The following is a 22,770-nucleotide window of genomic DNA, read 5'->3' on the forward strand; positions in this document are numbered from 1 at the left end:
ACAGAGGCTGGATGGACATCTGTTGGGGATGCTTTGATTGGGATTTCCTGCATGGCAGAATGGGGTTGGACTGGATGGCTCTTGTGGTCTCTTCCAACTCTACGATTCTATGAATAAAAATGATAATAGCTTCATGACACACTACACACACTAGTACCATGTTTTGAACCCCAGGAAATGGACGTTTGATAATCAGCTTTATTGCTTTGACTCATCAACCCTTACTGACCACTGTAAAACTCTGAAAGGTCCTAGACAGCCCTTTCAAAATACGTGATTTGCATCCTTCTGGATCCTATGACATTCCTCTCCCACAACTGTGCTAAACATACTTGACATGGAGGATTGGGGGGGGGGGGGTCTTGGGGACATCTCATCCACAGGGTCACCATAGAGTCCAGGGCAGCCAGGGTGACCAGAGGTCCTCATCAACGCAAAGGAGGACAAGGCCCTGTGAAATGGAGGGCAATGGAGGAAGAATGGAGGACATGGCTAAAGAAAAGCCAACTACACTACACTTGATCTTCGCCAAAAGCGATAAATAAAAGCTAACAACACTCATGGAAAGATCAATTCGTGCTTCTTGGTCATGCTCAAAATGGAGGACGTTTTGATAGTCCACACTGGAGAAATAACCCGGTTTGATACCGCTTTAACTTGTCTGGCTCAAGGCTATGGAATTCTGGGAGTTGAAGTTTGTTGTGGGGCCCAGAGCGGAGCAAAGCTCCGCTCTGGGCCCCACAACAAACTCCAACTCCCAGAATTCCATAGCCTTGAGCCACAGAAAAGAGTTAAAGCGGGACCAAACCGGGTTATTTTTCCAGTGCGGACGGAAAACGTCCTAGAAAAGGAACTTAAAACGCTGCGGGCGAAGTAACCAAATTCCCGCATGCGCAGTGGCCGTTGGGGGCGGGGCCGGGGAGATCCCTGGGACGTGATTGGTGGATGGGGAGGCTGTACCCGGAAGTCGCCCGTGTGTGTGTGTGTCGAGGGGGCAGCGTGTCATGGAGGCTCCTTCGGCCGCCCCCGAGGAAGGACGCCAACAATCCGCCAAGCGTAAGATGGCGGACAGAGAGGGGGCGGGAGAGGGAGGGGTCCCTGCCGCCCGGCTGCTTCTGTGCCTGAAAGGCAGGTGCCGCGGTGCCTTCTGGGACGCGGAGAACGAAGGCAGTGGCGACAGACAGCCCTTTTCCTGGGAAGTACTGACTGGGGCTTTGCTGAGGGGCCTTTCCTCCTCGCTCTTTCCGAGCGCCCTCGGGGTCCTCCTCCGCCGCATTCCGGCACTCGGGAGGAGCCTTCTCGCGCTCTTCCATTCCCACTGCCCTGGCTGCCTCCTCCTGCTGCATTGTGGGATTTGTAGTTGAGGGAGAGGCGCTTAGAATCCCCAGCCAGAGAGCTCTTAGGCCTCACTGGACTACAAGACCCAGAATGCAACAGGAGGAGGAGGAGGAGGCTATAACAGTATAGCGGGCAGCCTAGGAAATCCAGAAGGAGAGACGCCAAGCAGGGGCCGCCTGCATTCCTGGCTTCTGTCCAAGAGGAGTTCCCAAACGTTTTGAGCTGGACTAAGAAGCATGGATTCACACCTCTGTAGTCCAAAACACACGGCAGAAATAGCCCAGTCCAGACCGCTTTAACTGCCCTGGCTCAGTGCTAGGGCATGCTGGGAACTGTAGTTTTGTAAGACATTCAGCCTTCCCTGTCAGAGAGCTCTGGTGCCACAATAAACTACAATTCCCAGGATTCCCTAGCACTGAGCCAGGGCAATTAAAGCAGTCTCAAAGGGGGTTATTTCTGCAGTGTATTTTGGTCCTGTGAGGGCTTTTTAGCTTTTATTTCATAATGTTCTCCATTTAAAAAAAATATTAACGTATATTTTTCATTCATCCTGAAATCGTTATTGAATTGTTATTAATTTGAACATTTCCATATACGCTCATCCCTCCATATTTGTGGCTTTGATATTTGCGGATTGGATTAGTCATGGATTTGATTGATATGTTCTCTCTAGGAATCTCTAGGTCCTCCAGTGCAACTCTATGGTCAGCTTTAACTAAAGGTTGCACTGGAGGACCTAGACACTCCTAGAGAGAACACTTTACTAGGCCTTTGTAGCTACTCCAGTGCCATTCTATGGTCAGTGTCTGTTGGACGTTGACCACAGAGTTGCACTGGAGGACCTAGAGATTCCTAGAGAGAATACTCTACGAGACATTTGTAGCTACTCCAGTGCAGTCCTATGGTCAATGTCTCTCAGACGTTGACCACAGAGTTGCACTGGAGGACCTAGAGATTCCTAGAGAGAATACTCTATGAGACATTTGTAGCTACTCCAGTGCAGTCCTATGGTCAATGTCTCTCAGACGTTGACCACAGAGTTGCACTGGAGGACCTAGAGATTCCTAGAGAGGTGTCCTTCAGGTAAAAACATGGTGTTTTCCTTATTTGCGGATTTCCATATTCACTGGGGTCTTGTGCCCCTGACCCTAGGAAATATGGAGGGACAAGTGTATACATTTCCATTTATAACTGTTTTCACAGTTCATCTTCTGCATAGAATAATCTTACTGCTCTGGAAAAAAAAAGCCCCAATATTCGAATAGTATCATTTTCAAATTGCAGACTTAGGGCACTGGCTTCACTGATTGTAATATGCTCCTCTTCTTCTCCTGTCGCCTTGCCTACTACCTTGCCCATCATCCTTGTCTTTTCTAGTGAGTCATGTCTTTGTTCTCTTACTTTACTCACTTTGGCTTTTAGGCAGAGTTCAGGCTTGCTTTGGCCTAGGACTCATTTATTTGGCTTTTTAACAGTCCATGGTATCTGTAGAACTCTTCCTTATATGTGTTGGTTTTCTTTCTATGAACATTCTTCTCTGTCCAACTTCCACCACCATACATAGAAACTGGAAATACAATGACATGGACAGTCCTAACTTTACTATTCAATGATATATCGTTACACTTCAGGATCTTATCGGGTTCCATTATATCTGCGTTTCCAGGTCCTGATTTCTTCACTGCAGTCTCCATTCTGATTAACAAGTGGGCCAAAATATGCAAAATCTTGAATTATTTGAGTGTCCTCCCTATCTATTTTAAAGTTACGTAAACTATTTGTGGTAATTATTTTTGCACTTTCTTCCCTGAATCTCTTCAGTAGTCATTCCATAGAATCATAGAGTTGGAAGAGACTACAAGGGCCATCCAGTCCAACCCCCTGCCATGCAGGAAATCCAAATCAAAGCATCCCAGATAGATGGCCATCCAGCCTCTGCTTAAAGACCTCCAAGGAAGGAGACTCCACTACACTCCGAGGAAGGAGTGTGTTCCACTGTTGAACAGCCCTTACTGTCAGGAAGTTCTTCCTAATGTTGAGGTGGAATCTATTTTCCTGTAGCTTGCATCCATTGCTCCGGGTCCTAGGGTCCAGAGCAGCAGAAAACAAGCTTGCTCCCTCCTCAATATGACATCCCTTCAAATATTTAAACAGGGCTATCATGTCACCTCTTAATCTTCTCTTCTCCAAGCTAAACATCTCCAGCTCCCTAAGTTGTTCCTCATAGGACATGGGCCACTTACAGACTGCCAAATTAAAGCTGCTTCGGGTCTCTTTGGAGGTATGCTATTTAAATGATGCATGGGTCCTAAGAGTCCAGAGGTTGCGCCAAAGCCACACTCCATTCCTAAGCACTGGAGGGCAGCTTTGGTGCAGCTTCCGGATTCTTAGGGTGCATGCATCATTTAAACAGCATACCTCCAAAGAGACCCCAAGCAGCTTTATTTTGGCAGTCTGTAACAGGCCATAGTTTCCAGACCCCTCACCATTTTGGTCGTCCTCCTGTTTTCTGCTAATGGTGTCATATGCATATTTGAAATTTTGAATGTTCATTCCTCCAACGTTTACGCTTCCATCCTCTGAGTCTAATCCATCTTTACATATGATATTTTCAGTATACAAACTTAAACAGGATTATAAAATGAAGCTTTGCCTGATCCCCTTACCAATTGGAAACATTTCTATTTCTCCATATCATATTCAGGCAATGAACTCTTGTCCCGAGTATCGGGACAATCAAATGCGGTGGCAATCCATAGTTTTTCATGATCTACAGAACCAAAGGCTTTGGTACAATGTATAAAGTGCAGGCTGATTTTCTTTTTTTTTTTTTCTTTTTTTTTTTTTTATAAATTTTATTGAAACTTAAAACAGACAATCAAATATACAAACACCAAACATACACAATAACACACTTACATACTCGATGCATTAACCTACTTACAATGGGGATTCAAAAAGAGAAAATAGTAATAATGATATATTGAGAGATAACCCATCATTAAAATAATACGTTTTTATATAGGGAATATTGCTCTATGATCACTTTCTTTCCCCACTCCTATATTTCCCTTCTACATCTTTCCCTTCTCCTATTCCTTGCTTTACTTCTTAACCATCTCCTGCTTCTTTCCTTCTCATCTTAACTATCTTTGATCCTCCATTGTTTCCTTCTCTTTCCTTCAAATTCCTTCTAAAACCTCTTCCCCCTTATTACTACTTACTTTTCTTTTCCAGTTCCCCATTCCCTGCGATTACTACGCTTTCATCTTCACGCTTACAAATCTTCACTCTGTCACTTTCTCCTCTTCTTCTACCACTTACTCTCACCTTCCATCACTTACTTTACATTCTCTTAAACACTCTTCCTCCATCCTCTACCTTCATTCACTTCATTCTTCCCTGACTTCTCTCTCTAATCTTACTAGATATCTTTGTCTTTTCTACTTTGAGTGTCCCTTTTATTTCTTTATATTCATTTCTTTATTTGAGATCAATCCACAGCAGTAATATATATCTCTCTCTCTTTTTCTCCTTATCTTTGAACCTCAGATTATTTAGATTTTGTTACTCCCTATTTTTGATCCTCTACGTATCCCATTCTAATTTAATATTTCCTTTTTCTTTGCAATTCTTCAAATCCTACATTAGAGTATTTACTTTACTCTCTTAACTTTGTCATTAGATCAATCTTTCACACGTGCATGTTTCTATCTTCTAACTTATTATTATTGTATTTTAAATCCCACTGTTGCTATTTTTCCCCATTCCTTCTCTAGGTATTTCAAAACTATATTCCATTTGTCTTCTACTTCGTCCACTACATGATCTCTAAGTATTAATGTCATTTTGTCCATCTCGATTGCCTCGTATAGCCTACTTAACCAATCTCTCCTACTTGGAATTGTTTTCCCTTTCCACTTTTGTGTCAAAGCCAATCTTGCCGTCGAAATTAAATAATATAAGATCTTTCCATATTTCCTATCCACTTCCTCCTCCCACATATTTAGTAAAAAAGTTTCTGGTAAAAATTTTATATTAGTTTGAAAAATTGAATTAATCGTCTCGTGCACTTTTTTCCAGTATTCTTTAACCAATTTACATGTCCACAAACAATGATATAGGGTTCCAGGTTCTTTTTGACACTTCCAACATAGGTTACTTGTTGATTTGTAAATTTTGGATATTCTTTCAGGGGTCAGATACCATCGAAAAAATGTTTTGTAATAACTTTCTTTTAAGCTTTGGGATGCCGAATATTTTAATCTCTTTTTCCAAACCTTTTCCCATCTGTCCATATTTAAGGGATACCCGAAATTTTTCGCCCATTGAATCATATTTCCTTTTACTATTTCATCTTCTTGTTGCCAATTTAATAATAGTGTGTAAAATTCTTTTATCCATCTTGGGTTTTCTTTTTCTATTATCTTTCCGAATTCACTTTTTTTCTCCTCAAAACCTAATGTTTTGGAATCTAATTTAACTCTTTCTCTAATTTGCCAATAGCTAAACCAGTCTAGATTGATTCCTTCTTTGGCTAGTTCTTCTTGAGTTTTAAGTCCCAACCTTCCCATTTCATCTTTCTTCATTATTTTAGCATACGTTAACCACTTTGTAGTTTGCCTTGTTTCGCGTCTTTGAATTGCTTCTTGTGGGGAAAACCATGAGGGGAATTTTGTCATAATTCTATATTTGTATTTGTTCCAGGTTTTGAAAAGTGTTCTTCTTATACAGTGTAAATTAAAGTCTTTATTTGCTTTGATCTTATCATATCCCAGATAAGCGTGCCAGCCAAAGGGTAGGTTCTCTCCTTCTATTTCCAACAACTCTTCCTCTTTTAATAGTATCCATTCTTTTAGCCACATTAGACAGCATGCTTCAAAATATAGTTTTAAATTTGGTAACCCCAATCCTCCTCTTTCCGTCAAATCTTGCATAATTTTTAATCTAATTCTTGGTCTTTTCTTTTGCCATATAAAATTACTCAAATCCCTTTGCCATAATTTAAAAAAATTATCTTTGATTATAATTGGGAGAGTCTGGAATAGAAATAGAAGTTTGGGGAGAACCACCATTTTTATAGCTGCCACTTTCCCTAATAGGGACAGATTACATTTTTTCCATTTTTCCAATTTTGCTTTGATTTCTTTCCATACTTTTTTGTAGTTGTTATCAAATAGTTCACCCAAATTACTCGAAATTGTTATTCCTAAATATTTCGCTTTCCTCTCCACTTTTATTTCTAACATTTTCTGCAGTATTTTTTCTTTATTTATTGACATATTTTTTGTTAACATTGTAGATTTTTCTTTATTCAATTTACATCCTGATATTTCTCCAAACTTTTCTAATGTATCCAATAAGTCTTTTGCACTGTTACAGGGATCATTTAAGAAAACAACTAAGTCGTCAGCAAAGGCTCTGATTTTGTAGGTGTGTCTCTTTATTCTTACGCCTTGTATGGCATTGTTATTTTTGATCCTTTTAATCAGTCTCTCAATCATGATAATAAATAATAGGGGGGAAAGCGGGCAACCCTGTCTAGTTCCTCTGTTAATTTTAATAAAGTTTGTTTTTTCCCCATTTATTATAATTTTGGCTTTTTGCTCACTATAAATTTGTTTAATCCATCCTATGAAATTTGCACCCAATTTCATTTTTTCTAAAATTTCGAAGATTGTTTTCCAATTTACTGTATCAAATGCTTTTTCCAGGTCTAATAGAAGGAGGCCTAATTCTCTTTCATTATGTTTTTCATAGAATTCAATTACGTTCAAAACCAATCTTGTGTTGTCTCTTAATTGTCTTTGGGGTAGGAATCCTTTTTGATCTTTATCAATACAGTCCTTTAGAAAATTTTTTAATCTGGTTGCCAAAATAGCCGAAAAAATTTTATAATCTATATTAAGAAGTGAGATCGGTCTATAATTTTTAACTAAATTTGCATCTTTTCCTTCTTTCGGAATTAGTGTTATATCTGCCTCCTTCCATGTTTCAGGTACACCTTCTTTTATGATAGAATTTAACAATTTTTGCAGGGGTCCACTTAATTCTTCTTTGAATGTTTTGTAAAAAAGGGGAGTAAATCCATCAGGCCCTGGTGCTTTGCCATTTTTTAAGTTATCGATTGCAGTCCTAACTTCCATATTACTAATTGGTTTGTTTAAATCTTCTAATTGATTTTTACTTAATTTTATAAATTCATCTTTTTCATCATCTAAGTAGATTTGGATTTTATTAATATCTATTTCCTGTTCTTTATACAGTTCTGAAAAGAATTGAAGAAAAGCATTTTTTATATCCTCTTGTTTAGATACTATTTTACCTTCTACTTTTAATTCAGTTATTATTTTCTTATTTTGCTTCTTTCTTAGCATTTCTGCTAATCCCTTGCCTATTTTGTTAGCTTGATCAAAGCTTCTTTGTTTTAGAGTTTTTAGTTTTTTACTGATTTCAATTGTGTCTCTGCTTATTTTCTGTTTCTTTAATAGATTTATTTCCTCTAGTATTTTCGAATCCCCTAAATGCAATTCAAGTTCCTTTTCTTTAATAGCTAATAAGTTTGATATTCTCTGTTCTTTTTCTTTTTCTTATCAAATTCTTTGGAGCGTTCCATTACTCAACGTATGTTTGCAACAGAGCATCTTCCTTTTCTGAACCTACCTTGTATATCTGGCATTTTCTACTACATATATGATAAAAGTAATTGTTGTAACATTTTGGGGATCATTTGGCTTGTGTGGGAAATTAATGCAGCGGCCCAGTGGTTACTGCAATCCCCGTTGCCCCCTTCCTTAGGGATTGGAATGTATATGGAGCACTTCCAATCTGTGGGCCATTGTTCCATATTTGTTGGATTTTAGTTAGAATTTTAATAGATTCTGTCTCTGTAGCCTGAAACATCTCTTTTATTATGCCATCTTTTCCTTGTGATTTATATCTCTCAAGTGCAGCTTCTATTTTACTTTCTTACTGTGAGTTCATCTTCAAAATATTCTTCCTTGAATGAATCTGTCATCCTTTCAGCTTTTGTATAGTTCCTCAGTGTATTGTTTTCATTGGCCCCATACAGACTGCCAAAATAAAGCTGCTTCAGGTCACTTTGGAGGTATGCTGTTTAAATGATGCATGCGTCCTAAAAGTCTGAAAGCTTCACCAAAGCCACATTCCAATCCTTAGGACTGGAGCATGGCTTTGGCGTGGCTTCTGGACCCTTAGGACACATGCATCATTTAAACAGCATACCTCCAAAGTGACCCAAAGCAGCTTTATTTTGGCCTGTCTGTATGGGGCCATTGTCTTTTTTATTTCTTCTTGATCATGCAGTGTGTTTCCCTGATAATCATATAGCATCCCCACTTTTGCTTTAAATTGCTATTTGATTTCTCAGATCTTGTGGAAGAAATTTCTTGTTCTGTCTTTTTTGTTGCCATCTTCTCTGGGTCTCCATGATTTTTATAGCAGTTCTCTTTGTCTCTGTTCACAAGGCTTTAAACAGCTGCGACCAGGATTCTGATCCTATATCTGCCACCTTTTGCTTCATGTAATTGAAGAGTTTCATCTGTCATCCAATGAGGCTTTTCTTTACTTTTGGCTACAGATAATATCTTTTTGCATTCCTCCCTTATAATGTCCCTGGCTTCAGTCCAGAGTTCTTTTGGGTCCTGGTCAATTAGACTTAATAATACAAATGTATTTTTTTATATTATCTATAAATTCTACATGGATGTTCTTCAGGTTGTGTTTCATCACGATGATTGATTTCGTGTTCCTTAGTTTTACTCAGATGTTTGATATTAGCACAGTGGTTCCCAACCTGTGGGTCGGGACCCCTTTGGGGGTCAAATGATCCTTTTATGGGGGTCGCCTAAGACCATTGGAAAACACCTATTTAATTACAGTTATGAAGTAGCAACAAAAATAATTTCATGGGTTTGGGTCACCACAACATGAGGAACTGTATTAAAGGGTCGCAGCATTAGGAAGGTTGGGAACCACTGTATTAGCAGTTTATGGTCTGTGCTGCAATCTGCTTCCGGTCTTGTTTTTGCAAAGAGAATGGAGTGTCTCCATCTGCTGTTTCTAATTATTAAATTTATTTGATTTCCTTATAAACCATCAGGTGACATCTGTGTATACAGGTGTTTCTTTGGTCACCTGAAGACTGTGTTTGTGATTAAATTACTGTATTGAGTAATTAACAACATTTTAATTAGTTGCTTTTCTGCTTCATTTCCTGATTGTATGCCAAATTCTCCAGCAATTTTTGGTTTAACTCTTGTTTGCCACTTTTGAGTTCTGATTGCTTATGATTATCAACATTTCTTATTTCAGTATGTGCTCAATTTCCTGCTGGACACAAGCATAGAATCTTTGAATTTCTTGTTCTTCAACCTCTAGTTGGAGAATAAACTTAGATTATGGTTATACTGATGGGGTTTCCCTGATGTTTTATTCTTATTATTCGGTTAGACTTTGCATTATAATTCATTGACAGCTATTGGTACATCTCTTCTCACTATTAACGTCATCCATGTCTTCTTAGATTTTAATTTCTTGAGTAAAACACTACACAATTATTTGACACAAAATGTCCAGTTCCTGTCTACTTTAGCTTGCGCATGCCAAGTATTTATTTATTTATTTACTTATTTATTTATTTATTTAGGTATTTATATCCCGCCCTTCAGCCCTAATGGCTCTCAGGGCAGCTTACAATTATTATTTTTAATCAGATAGTTCCCTGCCTTCAGGCTTACAATCTAAAAGACACGAAACAAAAGGAGAAGGGAATGGTGGAGGCAAAGGGGATCAGGTCCAGTGGTTCTTCTCTCCCTCTGAGGCCTGGACCAAGGCAGATGGATTGGAGGGAAGGCTCTTCAGTATTGCAATGTTTATATGCTCCATTTCTTTTGTTATAATGTCTAACATTCCATGATTCATGCTTCTCGCATTCCATGTTCCTGTTATACGTTATGCAGTTTCAGGCATTCCTTCCCTTTAGTCTTTAACTGTATATATTTCTCAGTGATGATTTCCATCAGAACTAAAAATGGTATTTCTTTTGTTTTACAAAGATACCAGACTGTGTAATAATAGATAGAGCTTTTATTTTTTAAAACATTTACACCTTGACTTGTACTGGCAGCATCACTGAAATAATACATTGCACCTGTGTCTTGTTCAGGGGATCAATTCCAGACTCCCACCCCCACCCTACCCCCACGCAAGGCAAATTCTGTGTATGCTTGACCCCATTGAAAACAATGAGGCTCATGCACACAGTGTGGCGTGGCACGGGTAGTATTTCCTTTTCCATCATGCAGCTTTCAGTATAAGCTCGCATACAGGTGCACTGTACTTAATAGTAAGAAGCTACTTGGGAAATTAAGGCTTGAAGCAGACGAGGCAAAAGAAGCAGCTTCTGGCCACTTTGGGAGCATGGCATTCAGATTATACATACCCCTAGAGTGGCCAAAAATCTGCTTTGGGGCTGCCAAAGGAAGCCCGAAGCCATGAGAGAAAGGAGCTAAGAAAAACCACTGCTGCTGGCAATTGGCTCTGGGACCGTGCCATCGGCCTGCTTCGAGAGCGGACCGTGCAGTCCCAGGCCAATCACAGCCAGAGTAGTTCTGGCTGCTCCTTCATGGCCATCTGTTTCACCCCTAAGTTATTCTAAATTATTGTCCTTTGTTTCAAGGTAGATAAAAATCAATATTTTTTTTAAAAAAATGGATTTTTTAAAATTTTAAGATGTATACTTTTTAATCTTCTCTATCTTAGGCTTCCTGTGTTGCTGTGTTCAGATATCACTGAACATGAGTTGCTTGATTTCTGGCATTCTGGCATTATTTTTTGTGTCCTTTTATTGGGCAGCCAACAGTAATCACAAATAAAATTATTATTATTAACCTTTATTTATGAAGCGCTGTAAATTTACACAGCGCTGTACATGCAATCTTTTTAGCTAGACGGATCCCTGCCCTCGGGCTTACAATCTAAAAAGACATGACACAGAAGGAGAAGGGAGTGGTGGAGGGAAAGGGTAAGAGGTCCAGCAGTTCCTCTCTACCTCCGAGGCCTGGACCAAGGCAGATGGACTGGAGGGAGGGCTTGGTTTCATAATGGATGGTTAATCTTCCAGGGAAAATACATACTCTCAAGTAGGATAATGCATATACAGTACATAGCAATACAGGAAATGGTTTGATAAACAGGTAGTAAGCAACAATTATGCAATGCCTGGGAGGGCTTCTCTGAACAGGATGGTTTTCAACTCCGTTTTGAAGCTGGTTAAAGAAGTGATGGCTCTTGCTTGTGGGGGAAGAAGGTTCCAGGAGTGAGGGGCAGCAAGTGAAAAGGGGCGAATCCGGGATGGGGCAGAGGAAATCCTGGGTTGGGACAGCAGACCTTGACTACCAGAATGGAGGGCCCTGGTGGGAAGGTGAGGAGAAAGAAGGTCTGATAAGTAAGGAGGGGCCAGTCCATGGAGGGCTTTAAATGCCGACAGCAGGAGCTTATACTATGATCTATGGAAGGGCGGTATAAAAATAAAAATTTTATTATTATTATTATTTATTATACTGAATGTGGAAAGGGAGGGGGAGCCAGTGAAGGGATGCCAACACAGGAGAGATGTGGTCAGCGCGGTGGGTGGAAGTGATAATGTGTGCAGCTGAATGCTGAACAGAGATTAAAGGACGGAGGTGAGAAAGAGGAAGCCCAGCCAGGAGGACGTTACAGTAATCAAGTCGTGAGACCACTAGGGCATGGACCAGGATCTTGGCAGTAGAGGCAGAGTTATCCACCTTTGGATATGGCATATTGGCTATAAATGTTATGAGCAGAATTATTTTACTACAGTATTTTACTTTTTAAATTCCATGATTGCATTTCCCATTTCAAATAGTTTACGGTTCTTCCTACACATATGCAACTAAAAGATCTCCTAATTCTCAATGCATAATTGAATCCCATTACTTTTAAGTAGAATTGTATAGACATTGATTTTTAAAGACTTGATGGCTCTTGAGGTCTCTTCCAACTCAATGATTCTGTATTACATATGATTAAGTTAAGTTTCTGCATTAATCTGTACCTTACAGTTAAATGTGGATATAGGTAAAACAGCCAATGTGTAATTTTTTATATTTTCTTGTATATTTTTAAATCTTAATAGAGGATCCTGCTGTTGAAACAGCAGAAGAAGCTACAGAACCAGCCGAGGCAGATATCAATGAACTTTGTAAGGATATGTTTAGCAAAATGGCCATTTACCTGACAGGAGAATTGACTGGTAAGTTAACATTACGTTTTACACACACAACCTAACCCTGTGCATGTTTTCTCAGAAGTAAATCCCATTGTGTTCTCTGGGACTTTAATTCGAAGTAATTGTTGGAAGTAGTGCAGTCAAAATATCATTATGACTCTTTCCCTCAAACTAGGCCATCTCATACCAGGTCAGCTGTATGTCTTATCAGCATTTTCCCAATAATATCACTAGGTCACACAAAGCGTGCAGTTTCTCAACATGTTTTATCCATATTCACTTTTGATGGGCTGCTTCATGTGATGACAACATGGCTAGAAAACTCTCCAATTACATTCTTTTTTTCCTTTGGCATCCACCCAACATGCCTACATGGTAATGAAAGACCTCTGTTAAAGCTAATTTTTAGGACCAGTGGTTCAAATTCCACATTTGAAACATTTGAGCTAATAGCCGACATGAAAGAATAATGAGTATTTGGGGGTACTTCACTTAAAGGTAAGATTAAAATTGTGTAATTTTAATATATAAGTAATTACATTTTTAAAAGAAATAACATTTTTGTGTGTTTTCCCCTGCTCTCTTCAAGCCACAAGTGAAGATTACAAGCTGTTGGAAAATATGAACAAGTTGACTAGTTTGAAGTACCTTGAAATGAAAGATATTGCTATAAACATAAGTCGAAATCTAAAAGATTTGAATCAGAAATGTAAGTAGAGAGAGACATTCAAATCAAGATGGTGTTGTAATTCTGAATTGTTTGTACAGTCTATAAGAGGAGTCTTTAAAGGATTTTGCTAGCACAGTCTTCCTCAACTTAGTGCCCTCCAGACTGATTGCACATTCCAGTGGCATCACCCAACTTGGTGACACCCGGTGCAGGGAGTGGGGCTTATGGGGGGCAGGACCTCTGGCATGCATGCTCCAGAGCCTCGCGGTGGCCCGGATGCAGCACCCAAGGCCTTGCAGTGGCTGGACAGGGCACTCAAGGCCTTGCAGCGGCCCAGATGCATTGCCCAAGGCCTCACAGTGGCCAGGACAGGGCACCCAAGGCCCTTGGGGGGGCGGGGGACCAACTGTGTGTCAACCCCTTCTGGGGTATCACCTGGTGCAGTCCGCTCCCCCTGCATCCCCCCCTCCCCCCAGTGATGCAACTGGCACATCCTGTCATTTCCAGTCTGCATAGGCAATAATGGAAGTTGTAACCTAACACATCTGGAAGGTATCAGTTTTGTGAAGACTGTTCTAGCACCTTTAACAGACAAAGGCAAAAAAAAAAAAGAAAAAAGAAAATGCAATGGGAAAACCACTTTGTTGATGAGATGTATTGTGATTTTTTTAAATGGATGGGAAACTGGTGACCCTCCAGATGATGCTGGACTTCCCATGTGTCCTAGCCAGCTTAACTAGAGATAGAAGTGATAAAATTTTGTGTCCAAAAACATCTGGACACAATATGGAGGGCCACAGGTGCTCTTGGACATCTCAGCGGCTTTCAATACCATCAACCATGGTATCCTTCTGGAACGCCTGAGGGAGTTGGGTATTGGGGCACTGTGCTCCAGTGGTTCCGTTCCTACCTCTCAGGCAGATTCCAGATGGTGCAGTTGGGGGACACTTGTTCCTCTAAGAGGGAACTCACATCTGGTGTCCCTCAGGGAGCTATTTTGTCCCCCACCTTGTTTAACATTTACATGAAACCGCTGGGAGAGATCATCCGGAGACACGGGGCGCGGTGTTATCAGTACGCTGATGACACCCAAATATGTTTCTCTGTGTCCCCGACTGATTCAGTGACTAAGGATGGGGTCTCTCTTCTGACTGCCTGCCTGGAGTCGGTAATGAGCTGGATGAGGGAAAACAAACTCAGTTTGAATCCAGAGAAAACGGAAGTACTTGTGATAGGTTCCCCAGGCCCGGGGAAGGAAATTTATCCACCTGTCCTGAATGGGGTCACACTTCCCCTGAAGGATGAAGTTCACAGTTTAGGAGTACTTCTGGACTCATCTCTACAGTTGACATCTCAAGTGGATGAGACGTTCAGAAGTGCTTGCTATCAACTTCGGTTGATACGCCAACTGCGACCCTACCTGGGCCAAAGGGACCTTGAAACTGTGGTACATGCTCTGGTAACCTCTCCCTTAGATTTCTGTAATTTGTTCTACATGGGGCAACCCTTGTACCAAGCCCGGAAGCTTCAGCTAGTACAGAATATGGCAGCCAGATTGGTCACTGGTGTTTCCAGGTTTGACCATATAACACCTATTCCGAAAGATCTGCACTGGCTGCCTATTCGCTTCCAAGCACAATACAAGGCGTTGGTTATCACCTATAAAGCCCTACATGGCTTGGGCCCGCGTTACTTGAGGGACCGCATCTCCCCATATAATCCGCTCAGCACACTCAGAACAACCGGGAAGAACTTGCTGGAAATCCCACCTTCTAAATATGTTACAACATCCCAGATGGCCTTCTCAGTAGCGGCCCCACAAATCTGGAACAGTCTTCCCGAGGAGCTCCGCCTTATCACCCCCCGGAAACATTTAAAAAGAGGCTTAAAACCTTCCTCTTCTGTCAAGCCTTCCCCTCTGGAAAATGAAGTTGTGTATTTTGATCCCATCGACTCTCTGCCTCACCCTATTGAATGAATGTTTTAGATTTGTATAGTGTATATTGTGTTACTGGTTTTTATCTATTTTTATGATGTGTTTGTAACTGGTTTTAATTCTGTGTAAACCGCTTTGATCTTTTGGAAAAGCGGTATATAAATAAAATTTATTATTTATTATTATTATTAGAAGAAAGCTCTTGTCATTTGTGCGGTTTATTGCCTATATGTACATTTCATGTCATTAAATTGTTGCCTTTATAAATTGGGTACTCCCAAGTGGGTGCCTGTGATTTCCTCCACAATCAGTTCAGAACAAAATACTACATTTGCATGTCGTCTTCCTCTCTACCTAACATATCTCTTAGCTCAGTTGTATAGTAATAGATTGGTATTGTAGTGTGCAATTTAATCTCTGTGTTAGGTAGATTTTTCATATGAGTAGATTTTCATATGATTCTTGTAAAGGGTGCACATAGATCTGTGATTGAGAATCTCATGTTATATTATTTTAAAATAATCATTCAGTGTAGTAGGTCATTGCATGAGAACCACTAGTGTTGATTCAGGGTTTTCTTGTTACCTTGGAATTACTGTGGAACTTGTAAAAAATATTATATGTGTGTAACACAGGATTCATGTACTTTTGTGTCTAACATTTGGTAACTAAATGACATACCATAGGGTACTGGTGTTAGTACCAGAGCCCACACTTGCTTTTGAAAATAAGCATAAGTATTAATTTATTCAGAATGAAAAAATGTTCTTATATTAGTTGTGGTAAAGGGGATCTTTTTGTTAGTTTTATTCTTAAATTTTAATTCTGTAATGAGAAGGAGCCATAACCTTTCATGTTAGTCTTCCAGCTTTAATTTTCAGCATCACAAATTATAAGAATTTCAAGTAAAAGCTGGGTAGCATTGTCCATCAAAGCAAATGATATGGGCCAGTGCTGTAAGTTTATATAATGCAGGCTTATGGGTTTATGTCATTTTTTTTAGTGGTTTAAAGGACTTTAAAATACCGTATATACTCATGTATAAGTTGAGGGCAGTTTTTGAGGCCAAAATCATGGATTTTGATATGACCCGTGGATAAGTCAAGGGCATGTTACAAAAGATCTAAAGGGGGAAACAAAGCACCACTTCCCGCTCTACATCTCCTTCTCTGAACCTCTCTCAAGGGTCACAGTATCAGCATGGGGAAACAAGTCTGGGTGCATACATACCCCCACACACACACACCTCTTTGCATCAGCATTTCCAGACTCAAGGCTTGCAGGAGGAAAAAAGAAGACACCAGCCTTGCCTTTAACCCCAGCATTTCCAGACCCATGGCTTGCAGGGGGGAAAAAGGAGGACCCCAGCCTTGCCTTTAACCCCAGCATTTCCAGACCCATGGCTTGGAGGGGGAAAAAAGGAGGACCCCAGCCTTGCCTTTAACCCTAGCATTTCCAGACCCATGGCTTGCAGGGGGGAAAAGGAGGACCCCAGCCTTGCCTTTAACCCCAGCATTTCCAGACCCATGGCTTGGAGGGGGGAAAAGGAGGACCCCAGCCTTGCCTTTAACCCCAGCATTTCCAGACCCATGGCTTGCAGGGGAAAAAAGGAGGACCCCAGGCTTGCCTTTAACCCCAGCATTTCCAGACCCATGGCTTGGAGGGGGAAAAAAGGAGGACCCCAGCCTTGCCTTTAACCCTAGCATTTCCAGACCCATGGCTTGCAGGGGGGAAAAGGAGGACCCCAGCCTTGCCTTTAACCCCAGCATTTCCAGACCCATGGCTTGGAGGGGGGAAAAGGAGGACCCCAGCCTTGCCTTTAACCCCAGCATTTCCAGACCCATGGCTTGCAGGGGGGGAAAAGGAAGACCCCAGGCTTGCCTTTAACCCCAGCATTTCCAGATCCTTGGCTTGCAGGGGAGAAAAGGAGGACCCCAGGCTTGCCTTTAACCCCAGCATTTCCAGACCCATGGTTTGCAAAACGGGGTCCAAGCCTGGGCATGCTCCCTCTCTCTGCATCCTTCTCCCTTTCCTCAGTAGCTGCTTTTTAGCTCCAGCTGTGAGGGAGGGCTGAAGGATCACACACACACACGGAGAGAGGAGAGGCTGCCGGTACCGGGACTCAAATGGGGACTGTTTACTTGGCTACAGAGGAAGATGGGCACTTTTTTTTAATGAACTTTATCATCTGTAGTAACCTATTGACCCTTCCATAAGTCGATCCTTGATTTTGGAGTCCATTTTGGGGCATAAATTTCTCGACTTATAGTTGAGTATATACGGTATGTCATACCTTCTAGACATCTTATTTCACACCTAATGACCAGGTTTACCATCAGTTAGTCAATAACTAATTGTGTTGTTTTTCTACTCTACCCTTTCTTCAAGATGCTGGACTTCAACCATATCTGGAACAAATAAATCTAATTGAAGAGCAGGTAGCAGCTTTGGAACAGGCAGCATACAAGCTGGATGCATATTCAAAGAAACTTGGTAGCTATTTGTAATACTCCTAGAAAATTTTGTTTGGAAATTGTATAAAGCAGGACTCTTGTTTTGCTTCTTTCCACAACAGCCGGGGTGGGGGTTATCCCCTAATGAATACTGGCAAGCTTTTGACAATTTTCATGTACATATCATAGAGAATGGTGTTGTCACACCATCCCACTGAAGCTTCCAAAGGAAATACAATGCAGGACTAATATTACAGGATGGTAAAATTTAGCCAATATAATTAATTAATTAATTAATTAATCAATCAATCAATCAAATAAATAAATACTAGTGCTGCATCTGCCCAGTTAGGTTCAGTGATGTAATAGTATGGCCTACATATGAGAAATAATACTTATTTTTTTGTATTTTCTACACCACAACCTCACCTCCATTGACATAACACAAGAATTTACATTACTTGGAATATGTGATAGATGTCTTTGTATGTCATCACAACTATCAAAAGTCTTCTTAATATATTTTGGAAGCAATTTAGATCCTTAAGTTTGCAGATAGTAAATACATGTGAACATTGAGTCAATGATGTATATAGTGTTTAACAGAATAATATAATTAAAAGACAGGTCCTAGCCTCAGGAAACGTACAAGTTACATTTTAGTAGAGTTGGATATCACAAAAGGGAGGGAAAACAGAGGCAAGTGTAAGGAGGGAAAAAAGCTGTCAAGACGGATCTCTTCCGGCAGGCCTTTCCTGAATAAAATTATCCAGTCACAGAATGATCACCCTTCACATCATGTATTAGCCCAGCACTCTGTCCTCATTATATTTTTATTGTGTTATTAATAGATATTTTAATACCCAATTTTAATTGTATCAGGTTTAATCCTGTTTTAAGCGGGGGAACTTGGGACATAATGTTGAATGTGGATATTTTAATGTGTTGTGAGCTGCTTTGATTGTCTCATCACAGAAAAGCAGGATACAAATAAAAGTTTTATTATTATTATTTAAATATTTTGCTTGCACTAATGGTTCTGTGTTTTGTCTTCTGCAGAAGCAAAATACAAAAAACTGGAGAAACGATGAAAGGACATTATGCAATGAAAGTTTCATCTAGAACACATGGCTCTTTCTTGCAAGAAATACAATTATGCATCACTGACTTTTTGGATTTTATAGAACTTGCACTAAAATATCCTTGAATAGAGCTATGTGGGAACACCTAAGGGCTGTGGTGGCTTCCCTTGTATAAGGCTGAGATCTTTCTTCTGTAAAATCTATCTTTTCTTTTTCTTTTTTTACACTATTTTTCAAGCTCATTTTACAGGAGATGTACTAAGGCCACTGATAGCTGCTTCAGCAATCTGACTCAGTAACTTTTCCCATAACTAACAGTATGCACCTGCTTTTCTAGAGTACATAGGATGTATTTTGTGCTTTGCAGAGCCATTAATTTGTGAATATGTCAGCTACCACTGTGTTGTGATAGTCACTAAAATGATATGGCCTAACTATAAATCTGTTTTCTTTTGTTTTGTTTGAGAAATATACAATACTTGGAAAGTAAAATGAGCCTGTTTGTGGCAGAAGGATGGTCTTCAGCTTCATTCGGAGAGGTATCACAACAAAGTCTAGCAGAGACATCTGTCAATCCAGACTGCTTTCTCTGTGAGTCATGGTTAGGCAGAATATGCATAGAGCTGGCTGATCCTCTGTGTTAGCCCTGGTTCAGCAGTCACTGGGCATGCGGTAAGGATAGATGGTTTTAATCTTGCCACTGTGTGACAGGTTTATTTTAGTAGTGTTTAGATGGACATAACAAAGTTAGAACTTAATGTGCTTTAAAATTTAATTCAGAAACATTAAAGAAAGGCAACTCAAGAGACTGCCAGAATGGAAAATAGTACTGTAAGGCAGCTGCTATAGAAACACCGTTCCCACCCACACTTCCATTTTCACATACTAGCTTTACTTGCTTACATGGCTTTCCAAACAGTTTCTTGCTGGCAGGACTTGGAATTCTTACTTTTTTTTCTGTGAGGGAAGGGATGTTAGACATTTCTGTAACTTCTAGCATCCCACAGCTGATTGTTTTACCATTTCTGTTCAACTTAGTTAAACCATGTTCTCTCAGCCTGAATTTTGTTTGGAGATTTGATATCTCTGACCAACATGTATATATAATTTTGCAGTAACATGTACATGAAAATACTTGAGACAATTCTGAGTAGTTTAGAAAATAGTACCCAAGCATTGTTTCTCTGCACCAGGTACAGTTTTTAATATGGGCCCCTTGACCAATGCCTGGTACATTTTGAAAAATTGGCAAACCCTCTGTTTTGAAAAACTCAACTTCTTTAGTTCAGAAATGATTGGTGGGTGCCATCTAGTTCCCTTTAGCTCTCACTGTGACTGCCTGATTTGTAATTGCAGCCAGACATGGCACTATGACATATATGTGTATTAACTATGCAGAAATTTATTGACAAATGCATTGATATTGGGATCTATGTGCAGTTTTTTTTACAGCCTGTTTACTTGTATATGTTCCATGCCCTACCAATTTGGTAATCAAGTGGGCATCAGTGTTCCTTATACAAATCTTGTCGCTGCTGCAACATTTGTTGGCTCCCATTACTTTTAGAGGCCTTGTGCTGGCATTGTAAATATCTCTTTGAATTGTAAGCAGAACTTCCCAGCCGTTCTTGTGTACGCAGGGACACAAGATTTCAGATTTATGCTTTCAATATTTGTTTATCTCAATCCAAATTCTGTGGTAGAGGCACATAAAGGATATCAGTTGAGCACATCAACATTCATCATTATCAGTATTTGTGCCTGGTGTATCCTGTGTGTAGGTAAAGTTGGCTAACAATTATCCTTGTTTTTGAAGAGGATATCCATAATGCTATCAAAACAATGTGTCTGCGATAGAATCTGCTTACCCTATGCAGTAAATGTGATGGAAAGTTATGGTTAAAAAATATCCTAAGTTTGATGGGGTCTGCTAGCAAAAAGACCAAACTACACAAATTTTAATTATGTGAATCTTATCTGGGACACATGAAGGTATACTTTAATTGATTTACAAACTTCTGTAAGACTTCCACCTGCAATGTGTACTTCAAAGTGACTTTATTTGTTCTATCCTATTACTAAGTTGCTACACTAACAATCTTTTAATTTTGCATATCTGGACTATGGAGAAGAACATGAGCTGAGAGGATGAGCTGAATAAGTATCTTTTAACTTGCTCAGGTTGTGTGATGCAGAATTAGATCATTGTTCTATCTAACTCAGTGGCACCCAAACTTTGGTCCTCCAGATGTTTTGAACTTCAGTTCCTAAAAGACCCAGCCATCTTGGCCAATAGGAATTGGGAGCTGCAGTCCAAAATGTCTGGAGGACCAAAGTTTGGGAACCACTGGTCTAGTTCAGTATCTGCACTGGGCCTAGACAACTGTGACATCGTATGAACATCAGCTTCCATGATCCTCTGCTATTGCCTGTGCTGGATAGAGTTTGTGGGAGAAGTTGAAGAACATCTGTTGGGCTACAGTTGCCCAGCCATGTCCTAAGAAATTCTCCTCAGCTAAGCAGAAGACATCGAATAGAAGACATGTTTTTCTATTAGTGTTTGAGAAGAGTCTTCCTTACCCTTGTTGGAGATGCATGGGATTGAAGCTAGGACATTTTGTGTACAAAGTGTGTGTTCTGCAAGTGAGTTTCAGGCTCCTCTTAAACCTGGAGGGCTGAAATTATGTCTGATACACTCTACCTCAATCTAGCATGTCATGTTCACATTTCTGCATTACCATTTTTCAACAAGTGTTCAATTTAGTATATAGTATATAGCAAGAATTCCAGCTGTATGGTGATTTCATATATTTAAGTGAAATAATGCACAAGAATTTTTAATAAAACTTTCTCTTACAAGCCAAACTTTGCTGTCTTTAATATTGCCAATAAGTACAAAGATACAAACTTTTATATGAAGAGAAAGGGCATAAATGCTTAACAAAGTAATTTTTAAATGAAAACAAAATCATTTTTAAATGGTAGCAACTAAAATGAATCCTGGCAACCAAAGAATGTACATTTGCACACAGATTTCACCTGGATGTACTTTCTGATGTGAAATTGCACCTGTAACCTGGGCCATTGAACAATGCCTTTCTAGGGCATAAATTAGGTTAAATCTCCTAGTGGAAGCTACTGTTGACAGTTTTAAAAGACAGTGATGCGGTATAGATCGCCCAGAAAGGGTGGTCTGCCGGCGCCTACTTCCCCGCTGGCAGGAAGCCTCAGCGGACAAACCGTGCAGCTTCCCGCTGGTGGAAAAATAACCCACAAAAAGTGGGTTCTTTCTATGCTGTGGCTGCGGCGTAACCAGTGCACCACTGGTTATGCAAGCACCGAGCAGCACCATGTGGGCGCCACATGGTGCTTGCGCAAGAATGGTGGCGCCCATGTAAACAGGGCACCGCCATTGTTATGCCCTCGTCATGTGCGAGGGTTGCGAGGCGTGTGGGCACTCCGCCCCCAGGCAACCCTACCACGTCATGAGGACGTCACGTAAGGCCGGTATGTACCAGGCCATTGAAAGTCCCATTCATTGGCCTATGTTACTAATTTAAGAGCCCATACAGACAGGCCAAAATAAAGCTGTTTCAGGTCACTTTGGAGTTATGCTATTTAAATGATACATGTGTCCTAAGAGGCCAGAAGCCACACCAAAACCACGCTCCAATCCTAAGGACTGCAGTTCTATATTTGTGTAGTTCTCTGAAAGGGTGTGGGTGGGGTGAACTCAAGAAAAGCTACTCTTCTGTCTATAAAAAGAATAGAAGAACTATGTTGGCTCAGGTTAAAGGCCCATCTACTCCAGTATCCTGTTCTTGCAGTGGCCAAAGAATTGCCTATTGGAAGCCAAAACTAATAGCACCCATTCACTTTCTCCAGCAGCTCATACACAGATGTATCCTACGCCTGGTACAGAAAGTGAAAGATGTTTGAATGTTTATATCTTCTCCTAGATCTAAAGATTTGAGCATGGGGTACAGATAAGAAAATAACATTTTAAAATTAAATCAATT

The 22,770-nt window shown here is 40.3% G+C and overlaps 1 protein-coding gene across 1 annotated transcript; it reads left to right on the forward strand.

Annotated features, from left to right (window-relative positions):
• Positions 1 to 929: 929 nt before the first annotated feature.
• BLOC1S2 (biogenesis of lysosomal organelles complex 1 subunit 2) lies at positions 930 to 21,606 on the forward strand. The gene is made up of 5 exons (XM_089510857.1): positions 930 to 1,056; positions 12,518 to 12,634; positions 13,200 to 13,319; positions 17,605 to 17,709; positions 18,729 to 21,606. The coding sequence occupies exons 1-5, from the start codon at positions 1,005 to 1,007 to the stop codon at positions 18,758 to 18,760; spliced, it is 426 nt and encodes a 141-aa protein (XP_089366983.1). The 5' UTR covers positions 930 to 1,004; the 3' UTR covers positions 18,761 to 21,606.
• The last annotated feature ends 1,164 nt before the right edge of the window (positions 21,607 to 22,770 follow it).

The sequence above is a fragment of the Sceloporus occidentalis genome, unplaced genomic scaffold (genome assembly GCF_023333645.1).
Source record: "Sceloporus occidentalis isolate IW3139 unplaced genomic scaffold, rSceOcc1.0.p SCAF_2, whole genome shotgun sequence".
Classification (NCBI taxonomy): Eukaryota; Metazoa; Chordata; class Lepidosauria; order Squamata; family Phrynosomatidae; genus Sceloporus; species Sceloporus occidentalis.